The sequence below is a fragment of the Mastigoproctus giganteus genome, chromosome 8 (assembly GCF_048544385.1).
Source record: "Mastigoproctus giganteus isolate SK-2022 chromosome 8, ASM4854438v1, whole genome shotgun sequence".
NCBI lineage: Eukaryota > Metazoa > Arthropoda > Arachnida > Uropygi > Thelyphonidae > Mastigoproctus > Mastigoproctus giganteus.
Genome location: NC_143582.1, coordinates 131,483,325 through 131,501,393, shown reverse-complemented (window position 1 = coordinate 131,501,393; position 18,069 = coordinate 131,483,325). Strand labels below are relative to the sequence as shown.

General features: G+C 37.3%; 1 protein-coding gene across 2 annotated transcripts in view; it reads right to left on the bottom strand.

The window, feature by feature from the left end:
* Nucleotides 1-18,069, bottom strand: part of LOC150081824 (ATP-binding cassette sub-family C member 8-like) — a 1,084,700-nt gene that overhangs the window by 897,200 nt on the left and 169,431 nt on the right. For both annotated transcript variants that reach the window (XM_090378918.1, XM_090378919.1), the window contains exon 8: nucleotides 4,210-4,372. In XM_090378918.1, the coding sequence (XP_090235044.1) occupies nucleotides 4,210-4,372 (163 nt within the window). The remainder of the gene's footprint in view (nucleotides 1-4,209; nucleotides 4,373-18,069) is intronic.

Sequence of the window (18,069 nt, the reverse complement as noted above, 5' to 3'; positions counted from 1 at the left end):
GAAGGATTCGATGATCTATCGTTTGAAGATATTGATGAATTGTTAACCGACAAAGCCCTAAGCGAAGATGAAATATTAGAGGTTGTCCTTGGGACTCCTTATCCCACAGAACGTAGTGATAATGAAGAAAATGATCCTGTTCTAAATGCAGATTTAATAAAAGATGGTCTGGAACTGGCCAGAAAATTAGGTAATCATTTTGTCAAAAATGACCCTAATGAGGAACGCACTGGGAAGTTTAAAAGTGAACTGAAGTTGTTGACAGCCTCTTACAGAGAATTATATAACGGCCTAACCAAAACACGAACACAACGATTAATAACTGAATTCGTTCGTAAAACCGGTGAAACATCAGCACCAGAGGAGACTCGTGCTGATTTTGCTCAAGAGATCACAGAAAGAATTTCATTAATAGAGGAAGAAGACGATGTCCACAACATTTCTAGTGATGGCAGTGATATTCCAGTCGTACGCAAACATATGTGCCGTTTATTATCAGAAAGTGAAAATGAATAAAATCTTGTTATGTGTAAAACAGATTTTTTTTGTTCATGAAGAATTTTTTTTCATTTCATATGCATACAAATTTATTTTAATACATTTTAATTACATATTATTACATGTGTATTTTGTTTAAATAAAATAATAAGCTTAAAACGAATATTTTTATGTGTTTTTTTTTAATTATTTTTACTGATTTTTTTAGATCCGGAACCAATCTTCTTTTCTTCCATAAATACAATGTCTTTTTTTACACGAATTTTTTTTACACGTATTTTTCAGGAACGTATCTATCGTGTAAAAACAGAATTAGGTGTATATATACAGTGAAACTTCTCCTAACAGACACCTCTCTTTAACGGACATCTCTCTACAATGGACATTTTCCAATTCCCCAACTGTCCTCTATTGGTTTTAACGTGTTTTCAGCTTCTGTCTAGCAGACATTCTCTGTAACGGATGTGCACAGGCAATCTGCACTGTTTCGTTTAGATTAGCACTTAATTTGATCTCCCCATAACGGACAGCAGGCAAGCTCACGGCCCTTTTTCTAGGAACTTTTCTTCCACATATTGCCGCTGTCATTAGATTTGGAAATACAGTGGAGCTCCACTTTACGATTGGTTCACTTTGAATCAATAACCTTACAATAGACTCTTCATAATAAAATATCATTCACTACACAATATGTGGTAAGTGTTGGTCATTGTGATCACGTTTGCAAATTGAATTTTAATTCTATTAAATGAAATCCTAATAAGCGAAAATAAGAGAAATATTATCCACAGGCTATAAAAGTAAAGATACAACGCACAAATTTACACTTTATTACCTTACCAATTAACAAAATTAAATGATCCATAAAAATCTGAAGAATAATTTTCCACAGGTTAGCAAAATAAAAATAAATTTGAGCTTACGTACATAGCTTAATTATACTGTAATATATACATACTAACTAATTGATATTTCTGTTAGCTGACATTTTTTTAGGGATTGGGATTGTAAAATTTAAAACAGTAAAAAAAGATAAACAATCAATAACAAAGAACACGCACAAATTGCAACTAAACAATATGCACAAATTGCAACTAACACAATACGCACAAGTGAGATACAGATTAACAAGTCGACGAAGTTTAAAAAATAAGAATGAAGAGAATATTCTGAAAATTTGTTTTTTATATGATTGGAGATTTCAGTTTCACCATAACGTAAAAACCCACAGAATTCAGTTATCCGTATTATCGTAAATGCAATAAAATCAAGTTTACTACCCGTTTATAATAGATTGCACTAACAGAAAAGCCCAATAAACCCGAAACCGCAAACTGTTTTTGTTGTTTTATGGTTGTGACCTCCGGAATTGTGCTTTAGAAAAATATCACGAAGGCGTTCAAAATTGATTCTTATAACCGAATAAATAATAATGATGAGAGAGTAGTGCATTTTAATGATTTGAATTGGTTTATTGAAATTTGATTTATAAAGTGGCTGATTCTACTAACCAGTGATCATGTTAACTGGAACCTACTTATTTCACTTATTTGCAATGGACTTACGATTGGTCGGATTACATGGTCAATGACCACGTAATCTGACCTCTCAGCCAATGACCGTGTGGTTTGTTTTTTCATCCTTTAGTTGAAGTGATTTTTTGTGTTCTGCTTTAATCAATATATTAATTTTAATAAATATTTTTTAATCAATATGTACAATTTCCATTATAAAAACCATCTTTTCGAGAGATGAATAGCTTAGTTATATAGCGAAATTTAAAATTCTGAGGTGCTGGAACGAATTACCAAAACACAATGTGTTATTGGGTTCGCAATACGATATTTTCGGACTATGATGGTGTCTTTGGAATGGATTAATATCTTAAAGCAGGGGTCCACTGTAATTCGAAGAGGCCTAACTATAGGCTTAGAAGACATCCCTACTGACATCATAGGGATCGACATAGACCTAACGGCTGATCCTAAACAGGAAAAGAAAAGGTTACCGACCTGTCTATACCAGCAACTGCAAAAAAATGTACCTGTGGTGCTGATGAGGGTTGGGCCCATGACTTATAACAACTGCCCAAATTATCATATCTACAGATGTATAATCATGACAAAAATAGGACTCATATGGCATGGAGATGAATTATCTCTCTCTCTCTCTCTCTCTCTCTCTCTCTCTCTCTCTCTCTCTCTCTCTCTCTCTCTCTCTCTCTGTGTGTGTGTGTGTGTGTGTGTGTGCGCGCGCGCACGCACACACACACACATGTATTTACTTAATATTCACACAATACTTGGTCATTCACAACACAGGTTACATAAATACAAATGCCAAGAGCAACTGCTTGGGTGTCATAAAATTTTCCTATTGAATTTCTTCAAAATATGAGTAAACATTAAGCAAATGTATAGAATCTATATTGGCTATCCTTGATTAGATTATAATCTAATCAAGATTATAATCTAATTTTTATGAGAAGATAGTCTCGTAAGATAGTTTAAGACTTGGAAGTTGATGGATTCTGTTGATAATTAGAATGAATAGGAGGTGGAGGGATTTTTCACACTTTTTAGGAACTTGCTGAATATAAGAAAATTTTATGAGAAAATAAAACAGAACATAAGTATGCATAAGAGCACAGATTTCAAAATAAGAGTAGAAATGCCATCAGAATTCTATACAGCTTTCTTGGAATTTCTTTGTGTTCAGAATTCTTCTAACATTCTGCTGTTGGAGGAATAAGAAAAGAATTGACTATTTGTATTGAGAACTGTATTTGGTATGATAGAAAATGATCTGACAAGTCTATCCATACGTTAAAAGAAAACTAGGATGCTAGTAAGTATGTGTTTTCTTTAGTTAATACCTTTTTCACAACCAGTCATGCTTCTTTTACAACCATCAGGTAGTAAAATAGATATGACTACAGATGGATAGTTAAGTTGAGGAAAAAAAGCAAATTTAGGAACAGAAATCGCACATATCATTTCATTTCGCATTCTTTTCCAGTGATACAAAGATAAAAATGACTGCTGGGGGGGGGAACTCCACTGGATACGATATCACCACCGTGTTGTGATCTAGGATGCTGAGGACCATCAACCTTGACCATGTACTTTGAAGAGCTTTTGATGAGAAAATGATTAAAAGTGTTGGGAGCATGGTTATGATTGATTGGTATTCTGGTAATTAAATAACCAAATTGCAATTTTTTTTGGCACCTTACTGAAAGATTTGTAAATTAGCTTTGCACTACACAAGTACCATGAAACAATCAAATAACAGGGAACAATGCTATTAACTCACATTTCTATTTTGCAACATACATTAGGACAGTAAATCTAACAGAAAAATTCATTAAGAAAAATAAGAGAAATTCAAAAAACATTTAAAAACTCCAATTTAAATATATTTATTATATTTTGTGAAAAGAAAAAGATGGAGAAAAACAGAGTTTTCATAAAAAAGGAGGAAAGATGGAGTTTTCACATATAGTTAAAAAAAAACTCTTTGACACACTATATTACCGAACTGAGATGGAGAAGAGGTTAAATTGAGTAAAAAAAAAAAAAGGATTCTCCATCATAAATAACAATTGGCAGGTGGGCACAATTGACTGTGTGTAAATTGGTCAGTTTTCTTTTTTTTTTTTTTAATGAAGGATAAAATAATCATCATTACAGAATTAATATTAATACCTACTATTGAGAGCAACATAAACAGCATCGCTGGAAAGCAATCTGAGTTCCTTTATTCGAACCTCTTGTACTGAACTGGCATAAAGAGATTCCCAACCATATAATTTTAATAGTTTAATACCCTGAAGCATTTCACTCGTTTTCTTCAGTCTTTCATCAGCTATTTTCTGCATAAAAAAAAACCTATTAGAGAATGCTTGAAACTATAACACTGAACAATGCACTACACAGTAATTCAAGTAAACTTCACAAAGTAAACTTCACAGTAAATCTCAAAAACTACCCACTGGTATCAATTACAATATCTGTTAATTATTTATATATATTTATTCTACTTTCAATCTTCATCTTAATGCCGCTGCCAACTTAATTCTGCAACTTTATACGATAATTCCTCTCTCTCCATTCTCAGGGCCTCTCCCTATCTATTGTAATCGCCTTATCTCATTTTTTGCAAGATAGTTGTGATGATTTATTTCTATTTACCATAACATTATCCCCATAACTCTATATTTCCATATAATAGTAAAAGTGAACATACTCTCATGTACACTATAAGAGCAGGCATTTTATTAATTGGCTTTTCGAATTTATATCTGGGTGCGAGGTTAGCCTGTGCAGACATTGCTCCTTAAAGCTCTTCAAACAGAGAAGTTTTTTCCTGATTTATTTTCTGCTTTATTAGTTTAAATTGTCATATTAACTTTTTTTCTAGAGTAGCTTTATATTCCTAGTTACGATACTTAGTTTAAAGTTTAACTTAGACAGAGATTCTGTAGATATTACTTAGTATCGGTAACGGTATCAAATCCACGTGTCACAATTTGAACGAGAGGTCTTTTTTTTTTTTTTTTTTTTTAACCAAATTTAGTCGATTTATTAACCAATTGTTATATCAAATTATCTTCTATAAGTAGATTATAGACCTAGTCAGGATCCTTAGTTTATTTTAAATTGAGATAGCGGGATTTCGAAGCTAATCAATACTTACGAGTCCGTAGAAATACCGTTCGTGAATTCCCGCCATTTTTACAAGATAGCATAAGCTTAGTGTAGTAAAGTTCATAATATAATATTGTCAATTAATCAGTAAATCTATTAATCTTGATAAACTTTATTGTCAATTAAATTGTATTTTTAACTCTATAAATATATATAACGACTTAATCGTAACAAATAATTAATACATAACTATAGTGGTACATGTGACACGGAAGTTGTATAAAGGGAACACTAGATACTGAAAAAAAAAAAAAAATATATATATATATATATATAACATAACTGTTTGGGATATAACTTAAGGATTTAATTTTTGTTTTAAATTTTATTGAATTAAATTGGAATCATGATTCTGACCAGAACAGCAAAGCAAAAGGCTCAAGCTAATGGGAGTGCTGTGGTTCAGGGGAGAACTGAGGGGGGCAGTTGCCCTCTGAATCACAGTCTATTAAAATGCACTGTTTGCTTGATGTTTGCGGAGCAGTCGGGTACGGGACATGATACTGCCAAGGGGGATGTCTTTGTGTGTGCACGATGTAAGGAGTGCAAGGAAATCAGGCGACAACTCAGCATTGTTATGGGCCTTTATGAGACCTTGAAGGACAGGGTGGATGCCCTCGAAGGAAATAAATTGAGGGGCCCATCAAGCTCTCAGCTGCCCACATCAACGCCAGAGCTTGCACTTGGTCATCAGGCAACACAGAAGCAGCCCCCTAGGCAGAATGCGCTGGTCCCACAGGAACTAGTAGTTGTTGGTGACTCTATTGTCAGGGAAACGGGGAACATGCTTTGTAAAAAGGATAGGTGGAATAGGACCAGGGTATGTCTGCCAGGGGCAAAGGTTGATGACGTTGTAGAGCGGATATCATCTTTTAAGGGCACAAAAGGTGATATAGTTGTACACGTTGGCACTAATGATATTAAGAGTAGGAGACCGGCGGAATTACTTAGCAAGTACAGGTCACTGTTGAAAAAAAGCCGTGAATTAGGGTTGAACTTGAAAGTGTCTGCAATTCTGCCCAGACACGATAGGAGGGAGTATATGATGAGAGCCTTGTCGATCAATTCGGCCCTGGAGGGATTGTGCAAGGCTCAAGGGGTAGAATTTTTTTCAGCCTGGACTGTACTTGTTAACAGGAGAGATTGCTTCTACAGGGATGGGATACACTTAAATAGAAAGGGTGCAAGAATTTTTGCTGATGCTGTCGAGGCAGTGTTAGGTGGGTCGGAAAACTGCTAGTTGGGGGGGATACAAGGACTAATAGATTAACAGTAGCCACTGGCAGAGGTGGAAGTGATTCTTGCACTGCTTCTATTCAAATGAGCAGAAGTCTGAAAAACAAGATGCAGGATATTTCAGAGACTGCTGGTAGTCATTGCGTTACAAGTAAACACATGGGTTGTGTTAGGGTAGCTAAGAATAGAAACAGGTGCATGTATACCTGCGTGTACACCAATGCTATGAGTTTGGTAAATAAATTTGATGAATTTGAGGTATTGCTCAAAACATCAAAGGCAGATATTGTTGGGATATCAGAGACGTGGTGTCACACAGATATAAGTAATGCGGAACTGGAATTTGGGGAATACAATGTGTATAGAAAGGATAGACAGGACAGGAGGGGAGGAGGGGTTATGCTATTAATTAAGAAACACATAAAGTCCAAGGATGTGAAGCCAGTCGACATCGATGGACAGGGCAGTGTCGAGTCAGTTTGGTGTGACATAAGCATAGGGAAATCAAAATTGAGAGTAGGAGTGTGCTATAGGCCTAATGACTCTGATGAGTATAAAAATATATTGTACAGGGAAATAGAGTGGGCCAGTAAATCAGAGAGTCTTATAATGAGGGATTTTAATTTCCCAGATATTGACTGGAATTTGTGGGTTGGTCACTCGCACACTAGCAAGGCTTTTGTGGATTTATTGGATGATTGTTTTCTACATCAGCATGTTCGTGAGGCAACAAGAGGGAGCAATACTCTTGATCTGATTATCAGTAGTGATTCTTCATGCGTTAAGAACCTGCAGATAAATGAACCACTAGGTGGCAGTGATCACAGTGTGTTGAAGTGGGATTTACTCAAGGAGGTAACTACCATCAGAGGTAAAGGGAAGGGTTTTTGTTTTCGTAAAGGCGACTACGATGGTCTGAGACAGTATTTAAATTCTATACAGTGGGACCAACTGATGATGTTACCAACAGCAAACTCAAAATGGGAAGCATTCAAGGAACTAATCTTGGAGGCTACCAGGCTTTACATACCAACTAAGAAATATTGTTCAAGGTTTAGGCCTAAATGGTTGTCAGATGAACTAATGAGACATGTGGCAGAGAAGAAAAATGCATGGGATACATACAAATTAATGGGTGACATGGAAGCCTATGATAGATATAAGTTGGTCTGTAACCAAGTCACAAAGGAGATTAGGCAAGCAAAGGCAGACTACGAAAAATCCTTGGCAAAGGATGCAAAGAAAAACAGAAAAGAGTTCTTTACATACTTGAACTCGAGAAGGAAAGGGATGAATCAGATTGGTCCACTGGATATTGATGGTTCAACAGTTGAGGATCCTGCTCAGGTGGCTAACAATCTAAACGAGTATTTTGCATCTACATTCACGCATGAGGAGTTATTCAGGAAGGAGAATGATGTAGGTAAAGTAAACATTGGCAGTGAGCTGGATGATTTTGTAATAACTGAGAGGAAAGTGGAGGAGAGATTGTTGAGGATAAACATAAAAAAGGCACCTGGGGTGGATGGGATCTATCCAGTTATATTAAAGGAGGCAGCAAAGGAAGTATGCAAACCCCTAGCCATAATTATGAGAGCTTCTTTGGACTCAGGGGAGGTACCCATAGACTGGAGATGTGCAAATGTAACCCCAATTCACAAAGGAGGATCAAAGGCTGACACAAGTAATTATAGACCTGTTAGTTTAACTTCTGTTCCAGGTAAATTAATGGAGGCACTGGTTAAAGAAGCACTGCAGGATCATCTAGACAAGAATTCAGTTATAGCTCAGACGCAGCATGGTTTTGTTAAGGGCAGGTCTTGCCTGACCAATTTGATTGGATACTATGATGTAGTCACAAAAGAACTGGATGCAGGGAATAACTTTGATATTATATATTTGGATCTTAGAAAGGCTTTTGATACTGTTGCACATGGAAGACTGCTGCACAAATTGGAGCAGTGTGGCATTGGAGGCAAATTGCTGCTATGGATAAGGGGATGGTTGAGTGGCAGAAGACAGAGAGTGGTAATCAATGGACACTGCTCAAAGTGGACTAATGTTATTAGTGGAGTTCCTCAAGGTTCAGTGTTGGGTCCATTGTTGATTTCGGTGTTTATGAATGATATTGATGATGGGATATCAAGTTTAATGTCTAAGTTTGCAGATGATACAAAGGTTGGCAGGGTCGTTAAGGAAACTACTGACGCTATGCTGCTGCAACAGGATCTGGAAAGGTTGAACAGATGGGCTGAGAGGTGGCAAATGAAGTTTAACATTGACAAATGTAAAGTACTACATATGGGAAACAGTAACCCCAGAGCAATGTATCAACTCTGCGGTACTACACTGACAGTGGTGGAGAATGAAAAGGACCTGGGGGTAATTGTGCAGGCAGATATGAAGTTCTCTGAGCAGTGCAGACGAGCTGCAAGAGTAGCTCATGGTGTCTTGTCAATGATATACAGGAATTTTTCTAGCAGGGATAAGGAGGTGATTATTCCCTTGTATAAGGCAATGGTTAGGCCACATCTTGAGTACTGTATACAGGTCTGGAGGCCTCATTTCAAGAAGGATGTAGAGCTGCTGGAACGGGTACAGAGAAGGGCAACAAGATTAGTAAATGGAACAAGGGGTTGCTCTTACGAAGAAAGGCTTAAATTTTGCAAATTACAGAGTCTGGAGACTAGGCACCGGCGAGGTGATCTGATAGAGGTGTATAAGGCTTTGAATGGTTTGAGCATGCTCAATGCCGATGGGATTCTTCATCTTTCTCAGAATAATCACCTCAGAGGGCATAAATTCAAATTGAGGAAGGACGGATGTCGGATAGATGTGCGGAAATTTGCCTTTGGCCAGCGGGTGGTTGGTTGGTGGAACCGACTTCCATCACTTGTTGTTGAATTTGAAAAGCCTAAACAAATTTAAAGCTCAACTGGACAGGTATTTCGAACGAACGGAGGGGTGAAATGGGAGAGGGTTTTTTTTGGCTGATGCTGAATAAGCTTGCTTTCTTGCATCATATGCCTCTACTAATGCTAAAATGCTAATGCTAATAGTAGCATTCCAATTATCATGCATACCACTGCTTATTCAAACCATCTTTCACTTTTCACATTTTCTACAGTCAACAACAATAAAAACTTCTTTCAATAGAAATATGTACCATTTTTTTCTTATTACCTGCAATTCACAAGCAATTTCACATTTTATATTTCGCATACTTAGGTTTTGGACCACCTCTTCATCTTAGTTGGACTGTGAATAAAAATACATGGTGGCTGTTGTCTTGAAAACTATATATCCAACTAAATATACTTTGAATAAAGCATAGAGATCTAGGACCACTCAGTAAGAGACACCAAATAATCAGGTTATGAATTGGTGACTACTGCGACTGCACCTAATCATTCTCGTACAGCCAATTCAGATTTTATTAGGCTCCATCAGCATAGAAATAGGCAAAGTAGAGAGATCAAATTAACATATATTCTTGCATATCTTAAAAAAATCAACACCAGATGATATTAATTGTAGTACTGAACCAGAACTGTAATTAGAAGTGCTCAAGGGATAAAAAAATGAATCAGGCACCAATAAGTAACTAAAGAAACAAAAACAAATCTGAATATCAAACAAGACAATAGCATTAAGCATTTTCAGGCATAAGATGCAAGAAAGCAAGATTATGGAGCATCAGGCAAAAAAACCTTCCCATTTCACCCATCCAGTCACTCCAAATGTTGGTCTAGTTTAGCTTTAAATTTATTTAAGCAATCAACTTCACAATAACAAATGGAAGTCAGTTACAGCAATCAATTACCTGCTGGCTAAAGGAAAATTTCTGCACATCCATTCTACAACTCTCTTTCCTCAATTTGAATCTATGCCACCCCCCTCAGGTTCTCAATCTGAGCAAACAGAAGTATCCTGTCAGCAGCGAGCCTGCTAAAACCATTCAAGAACTTGTACGCCTCAATAAAATCACCTTGCAAATGCCTAGTTGTTTTGGTCCACTGTTGTTTTGTATATTTATCAATGATATTGATGCAGGTAATCAGGCTTAGTGTCAAAGTTCGCAGATGATATAAAGGTTGGCAGGGTTGTTACTGCAGAGGATCTAGAAAATTTGGGCAGATGGGCTAAGAAGTGGCAACTGAAGTTTAACTTTGACAAGTGCAAAGTAATGCATATGAGAAGTAACCACAGAGAAACATATCAACTGAGTGGTACTACACTTAAAGTGGTAGAAAATGAAAAAGACCTGGGAGTAATTGTGCAGTCACATATGGAGTTTTCTGAGCAATGCAGATAGGCTGCCAGGGCAGGTCATGAGGTTTTCTCAATGATATATAGGAATTTTACTAGCAGGGAAAAGGACTCATTTTAGGAAGGATGTAGATTTGCTTGAGGGGAATGAAGGGATCCTCTTACCAAGAGAGAGGCTTAATTTCTACAAATTACAATGGTGGGAGACTAGGTACCTGTGCGGTGATCTGATTGAGGTGTACAAGGCTTTGAATGAATCCAATCAGAATTCAGCACACTGAATTCTGATGGGATTCTTCCACTCGTTCAGATTACGAACATAAGGGGGCATAAATTCAAATTATGGAAAGACAGATGTAGAATAGACATGCGGAAATTTGCCTTTAGCCAACGGGTGGTTAATTGCTGGAACAAACTTAATACACAAATGATCACTGCTGATAACCAGATCAAGAATATTACTCTCACTGGTTGCCTCTCGAACATGCTGCCGCAGAAAACAATCATTCAATAAATCCACAAAAGTCTGACTAGTGTGTGAGTGACCAACCCACAAGTTCCAGTCAATATCTGGGAAGTTAAAATCCCCCATTATAAGACATTCTGATTTACTGGCCCACTCTATTTCTCTGTATAATAGTTCATTGTACTCATTCGAGTCATTAGGCCTATAACACACTCCTACTCTTATTTTTGCTTTCGCAGTGCTTATGTCACACCAAACTGACACAACAGTGCACTGTTCATCTATATCAACTGAGTGCACTTCTTTTGATTTTATGTTTTTCTTAATTAACAGCATTACACCTACTCCCTTTCTATCCTGTCTGTACACATTGTACTCCCCAAATTCCAGTTCTGCATTCCTTATATCTGTGTGACACCACGTCTCTGCTATCCCAACAATATCCGCCTTTGATGTCTTGACCAACACTTCAAATTCATCAAATTTATTTACTATACTTCTAGCATTGGTATACATGCAAGCATACATGCTCCTATTCTTAGTTACCCTAACATATCCCATATACCCACCTATTTCAGGAGTAATTGTGCAGGCAGATATGAAGTTTTCTGAGCAATGCAGACAGGCTGCTAGGGCAGTTCATGGGGTTTTGTCAATGATATATAGGAATTTTGCTAGTAGAGAAAAGGAGGTGATTATCCATCTGTATAAGGCAATGGTCAGGCCATGCCTTGAGTACTGCGTACAGGTCTGGAGGCCTCATTTTAGGAAGGATGTAGATTTACTTGAGCGTGTACAGAGAAGGGCAACAAGATTGGTGAGGGGAATGAAGGGATCCTCTTACCAAGAGAAGCTTAAGTTCTGCAAATTGCAGTGGCTGGAGACTAGGCACTTGCGTGGTGATCTGATTGAGGTGTATAAGGCGTTGAATGGGTTGAGCACACTGAATTCTGATGGGATCCTTCCACCTGTTCAGATTACGAACCTAAGGGGGCATAAATTCAAATTAAGAAAAGACAGATGAAGAACAGATGTGCGGAAATTTGCCTTTAGCCAATGGGTGGTTAATTGCTGGAACAAACTTCCATCTGTCGTTATGGAAGTTGAATGGATTTAAGGAGGAACTGTACAGGCATTTGGAGGGAATGGTGTGATTTTTTTTTTTTTTTTTTTTTTTGGCTGATGCTGCATAAGCTCATCTTGCATCACATGCCACTACTACTACTTCCATCTGTCATTGTGGAAGTTGTTAGGTTAAATAAATTTAAGGAGGAACTGGACAAACATTTAGAGGGAATGGTTGTGTGAATTTTTTTTTTTTTTTTGGCTGATGCTGCGTAAGGTCATAACACTTGCTTTCTTGCATCACATGTCGCCACTACTACTACTACTACTAGTCTTCTGATGCTGCAACTTGCAGAATTTAAGCCTCTCTTGATAAGAGAACCCCATTATTCCTCTTACCAATCTTGTTGCCCTTCTCTAAACTCGTTCTAACAACTCTACATCCTTCCTAAAATGAGGCCTTCAGACCTGGACACGGTGTGGCCTGACCATTGCCTCATACAAAGGGATAATCACCTCCTTGTCTCTGCTAGCAAAATTCCTATATATCATTGACTAAACTCCATGACCTCCTCTAGTACATGTCTGTACTGCTCAGAGAACTTCATATCCGACTGCACAATTACCCCCAAGTTTTTTTCATTCTCCACCTCCCTGAGTGTAGTACCACACATTTAGTACATTTCTCTTGGGTTACTACTACCCATATGAAGTACTTGGCATTTGTCAATATTTAACTTCAGTTGCCACTTCTCAGCCCATCTGCCTAACTTTTCTAGATTCTGTTGCAGTAGCATACTGTCGTTACTATCTATTAACAATCCTGCCAACCTTTGTATCAACTGCAAACTTGGACATTAAAACTGATATACCTTCATCGACAATATTAATAAATACACAAAAAAACAATGGATCCAGCACCAAGAACTCTTGTCGAAGTCCACTAATAACATTAGTCCACATAGAGCAGTGTCCGTTTATTACACTCTCTGCCATCTCCCACTCAGCCATCCCTTTATCCATTGCAGCAACTTGCCTTTAACAGCATACAGCTCCAATTTGTAAAGCAGTCTTCCACGTGCAACAGTATCAAAAGCTTTCCAGAAATTCAAATATATGATATCAAAATTATTTTTTGGATCCAGTTCCTTTGTGACCACATTGCAGCATCCAATAAAATTGGTCAGACAAGACTTCCCCTTAAAGGAGTCTTGTCTAGGTGATCCTGCATCACTTCTTTAACCAGTGACTCCATTTTCCCTGGAACAGAAGTCAAACTAACAGGTCTGTAATTACTTGTGTGACCCTTTGATAACCCTTTGTGAATTGGAGATACATTTGCACATCTCCAGTCCGTGGGGACTTTACCCGAGTCCAATGATGCTCTCATAATTATGGCTAAGGTTTTTCTTACTTTTTTGCCACCTGCTTCAATATAACTAGATAGATTCCATCTGGCCCGGGTGCCTTTTTTATGTTTAACTTCAACAATTTCTCCTCCACTTTGCTCTCCATTATCACAAGCTCCCTGATAGAGTTTAGTAAATTTCTGTAACCCCCCCCCTGGTTCCTTACAGAATTCCTCATGTGTGAATTGTAGGTATAAAATACTCATTCAGTTTGTCAGCTATCTGAGCAGGATCATCAACAATCAAACCACCAACATCAAGTAGACCAATCTGATTCAGCCCCTTCCTTCTAGAATTTATATAAGTAAAGAAGACTGTTGTTTTTATTTGCATCCTTTGACAAGGATTTCTCGTAATCAGCCTTCGCTTGCCTAACCTTCTTTGTGACTTGATTAAAGGCTAGCTTATATCTGCCATTGGTTTCTGTGACACCTGATAATTTATATGCATCCCACGCATTTTTCTTCTCTGCCACAGGCCTCATTAGTTCATCTGACATCCATTTAGATCTAAATCTTGAACAGTATTTCTCAGTTGGTATGAAAGCCTCATAGCTTCCAGGTCCCTGAAGGCTTCCCATTTAGAATTTGCTGTTTTTAACATTGTCAGTTGATTCCACTGTATAGAATTTAAAAACTGTCTGAGACCACTGTAGTCACTTTTATGAAAACAAAAACCATCCCCTTTACCACTATTGGTAGTTACATGTTTAAGTGAATCCCACATCAGTAGACTGTGATAACTGTCCCCTAATGGTTCCTTTATCTGCAAATTCCTAATGCATGAATCATCACTGCTGATAATCAGATTAAGAGTATTACTCCCTCTGGTTGTCCCTCGAATATATTGCTGTATTGGAAAACAATCTTCCAATAAATCTACAAGTCTTGGTAGCACGAGAGTGATCAACCCACAGGTTCCAGTCAATATCTGGAAACTTAAAATCCCATATTACAATACATTCTGATTTACTGGCCAACTCTAATTCTCTGCACAATTGTTAGTTGTACTCATTGGAGTCATTAGACCTATAACACACTCCTACTCTCATTTTCCTTTTCCCAGTGTTTATGTCACACCAGTCTGACTCAATATTGCACTGTCCACCTATGTCAACTGGGTGCACTTCCTTAGATTTTATGTGTTTCTTAACTAACAGCATAACCCCTCCTCCCTTCCTACCCTGTCTATCCTTCCTTTATAAATTGTACTCCCCAAATTCCAATTCTGCTCCTCTTATATCTGTGTGACACAATGTCTCTGATATCCCAACAATATCTGCCTTTTATGCTTTGATCAGCACTTCAAATTCATAAAATTTAATTGCTATACTTTTAGCATTGGTGTACATGCAAGTATACATGTACATATTCTTACTCTAAGTTACCACAACACAGCCCATGTATTTACTTGTTCCATGATGACTCCCAGCAACTTTTTCTCTAGCTGCTGTTCGTTACAATAGAAGCGTTGCAAGAATCGCTTTCTCCTCTGCCTGAGGCTACTTTTAATCTTTTAGTCTGTGAATCCCCCCCCTCCCCAAGCTACCAGTTTTCCAACACTCCTAACACTGCCTTGATAGCATCATCAAAATCCTTGTATCCTTTTTATTTAAGTTTATCCCATCCTTGTAGAAGCAGTCGCTCCTATTAGCAAGCACAGACCACGCAGAAAAAAAATTCTACCCCAGAAGCCTTGCACATTCTCTCCAGGGCCGAATTGATTGACAAGTTTCTCATCATATACTCCCTCCTATGGTGTCTGGGCAAAATTACAGACACTTCCAAATTCAACCCTAGCTCGGGACTTTTTTTCAGCATTGACCTGTACCTGTTAATTAAGTCTGCCGATCTCTTACTCTTAAGGTCTTTAGTGCCAACGTGTACAACAATATCACCTTTTGTGCCCTTAAAAGATTACATCTGCTCTACAACGTTATCAACCTTTGCCCCTGGCAAACATACCCTGGTCCTGTTCCACTTATCTTTTTGCATAATATATTCCAAGTCTCCTTGACAAAAGAGTCACCAACAATAACTAGTTCCTGGGGGACCAGCGCAATCTGCCTTGGAGAAATGCCACTGCATTGCCTGATGCACAGGAATGAGCGCTGGCGTTGAGTTGTGCAGCCGAGAACTTGGTGGGCCCTTCATAGTAATTGCCTCAAGGGCATCTATCCTACACTTCAAACTCTCATAGATGTCCATCAGAATGCTGAGTTGGCACCTAATTTCCTCACCGTCTGTGCACATAGCGCGCGCGCACACACACACACACACAAAGACATCCGCCTTGCTAGATCGTGTCCTGTTCTAGACAGGTCCGCAAACATTTTACATTTTGCACATTTTTTTTTAGACTGTGATTTGTTGGAGAATAACCCCCTTTGGTTCTCCCCCGAGCCATAGCACTCTAGCTAACCTGTGAGCATTGCTTTGCTCTTCTAGTCTAGGTCATGATCCCATTTAAGTACAATTTAAATAACAATGAATTTTAATAAGATTAATAAATTTTACTGATTAACTGATAATACTATACTATACTAAACTAAGCTAACAGATTTCTAATACAGGTGTTTCGCAGTCTATTTTTGCGTTAAACCTTACACTATCTAGTTCGGGATATACGTTACGGAATAGCGTAACGTATAACAACTGCGGAGAGTTACGAATGGTAAAATCTGTGGACACTAAGTACTAACTTTCAAAACCGTTATCTAAATTCAAAATAAACCAAGGAGGTTGACTAGGACTATAAGCTACTTATAGAAAATAATTTAATATAACAATTAAGTCAAAACAGCTAAATATAATTAAAAACTTAGCATTAGATGGAGCTGCAAAATCTTGTCCAACACTTGGATAACCTCGAAAAAAAATTTTCAAAAAACAATTTCATCACTTAAATAAAGAAAAACATAAATAATAATAAACTCTTCATTTTTGTCAATAGTTGACAATTCATAATCTGGTTATTTGGTGTCCCTGATTTCACCAGTCTATCTCTTAAGATTTGTCCAGAGTATATTTAATTTGACATAAAGTTTTCTAAATAAGAGCATACAGTGAGCTTTAATTCATGATGTTTTGAAGAATTCAATTTCTTGGTGTGAATTTGTCTACTAACATAGCACCAACCTTAATATAATTGCAGTAAAAATGTTCATTTGAATTTTATGGATCCAAGGTTAATTTTATGTAATGTATTATTGTTCATGTTTTTCTTTAAGTAATGAAGTCAACTGTTTGCTTTATTGTCTTGTTTCCTATGCAAATTTCTTTGATTTTTTGAGATAGTTGTTATTTGTCCCCACACACACACACACACACATACACACTTATTCTACTAATGTGATTTACAGTTCACCTGGAGTTTAAAGGTTTCTCCCAGATCATTTTTAAATATATATAAGAATGTCTGTCAACTTGGTCTTATCATTACACATATCTCTTCACTTTGTCCAAAGTGGTAATTAGTTGGGCTGCTGATTGGGAAATTCAGTCAGGAGTCTTTATACAGTTTCCTTCTGTGAACAGTTTCTGACATTTTATAGACTATTCCACCCATGCACTTGTCCTCCCCCCCCCTCGCAAAATGGCCCTATGAGGAGCAGCAATGTTTTTTTTTTGTGTTTTGGGTCAATAGCCAAGGTCTAAATCTCTAGGTTTTTTTCTTTTGTTCAAAGTGTACTTAATTGGACTAATTGGGAAATTCAGTAAAGAGTGATTCTGTGACCAGTTTCTGGCATTTTTTAAACTATTCTACACACATATCTGGCCCCTGCATGTTAGGTGAACATATAAAGCAAACATCCCAGCCAGTTCAATTAGTCAGTCAAGGTAATCCATGTAAGTTAACACCACTATTAGATATTAGTAAACCTGTTCTATTTATAGTTTTTGGTATAAAATGCCATTCAACATGCTATAAAAATGTCATTTCAGTATCATTAATTCGTCAGATAGCTTTTATTTATGTGTTTAATAATTATACAAATAAACTTCATAAAGACTAAAAATGCATCTATCACAAAATGATTGCATTTTGTGACTAAAAGCCTGGTTAAAAATTTAAAGTATCACTGCCATACAGTTCACATGGTGTGAAAACCATGGGGACAGTGAATAGCAGTGGCTGTTTTTTACTTAACTCACTGACGAACAGAAAGAAAAGGACAGAAAAAAATAGTCAATAATGAATATGGTTACATGACATCAGTACGCCATATGATCCCCACCAATGGCTAAACAGCAGTGAACCACACTCAATATTAGGGTGGCTATAAGATTCTGTGGCAACATATCATCAGTACAGATCTTAGCTCACCATCAGTGCAGACCTTAGCTCACCAAGTGACTAAGAAGTTGGCTATTAGCGTATAATGCAACACCCAAGGATGTCCCACACGTCTGATTGG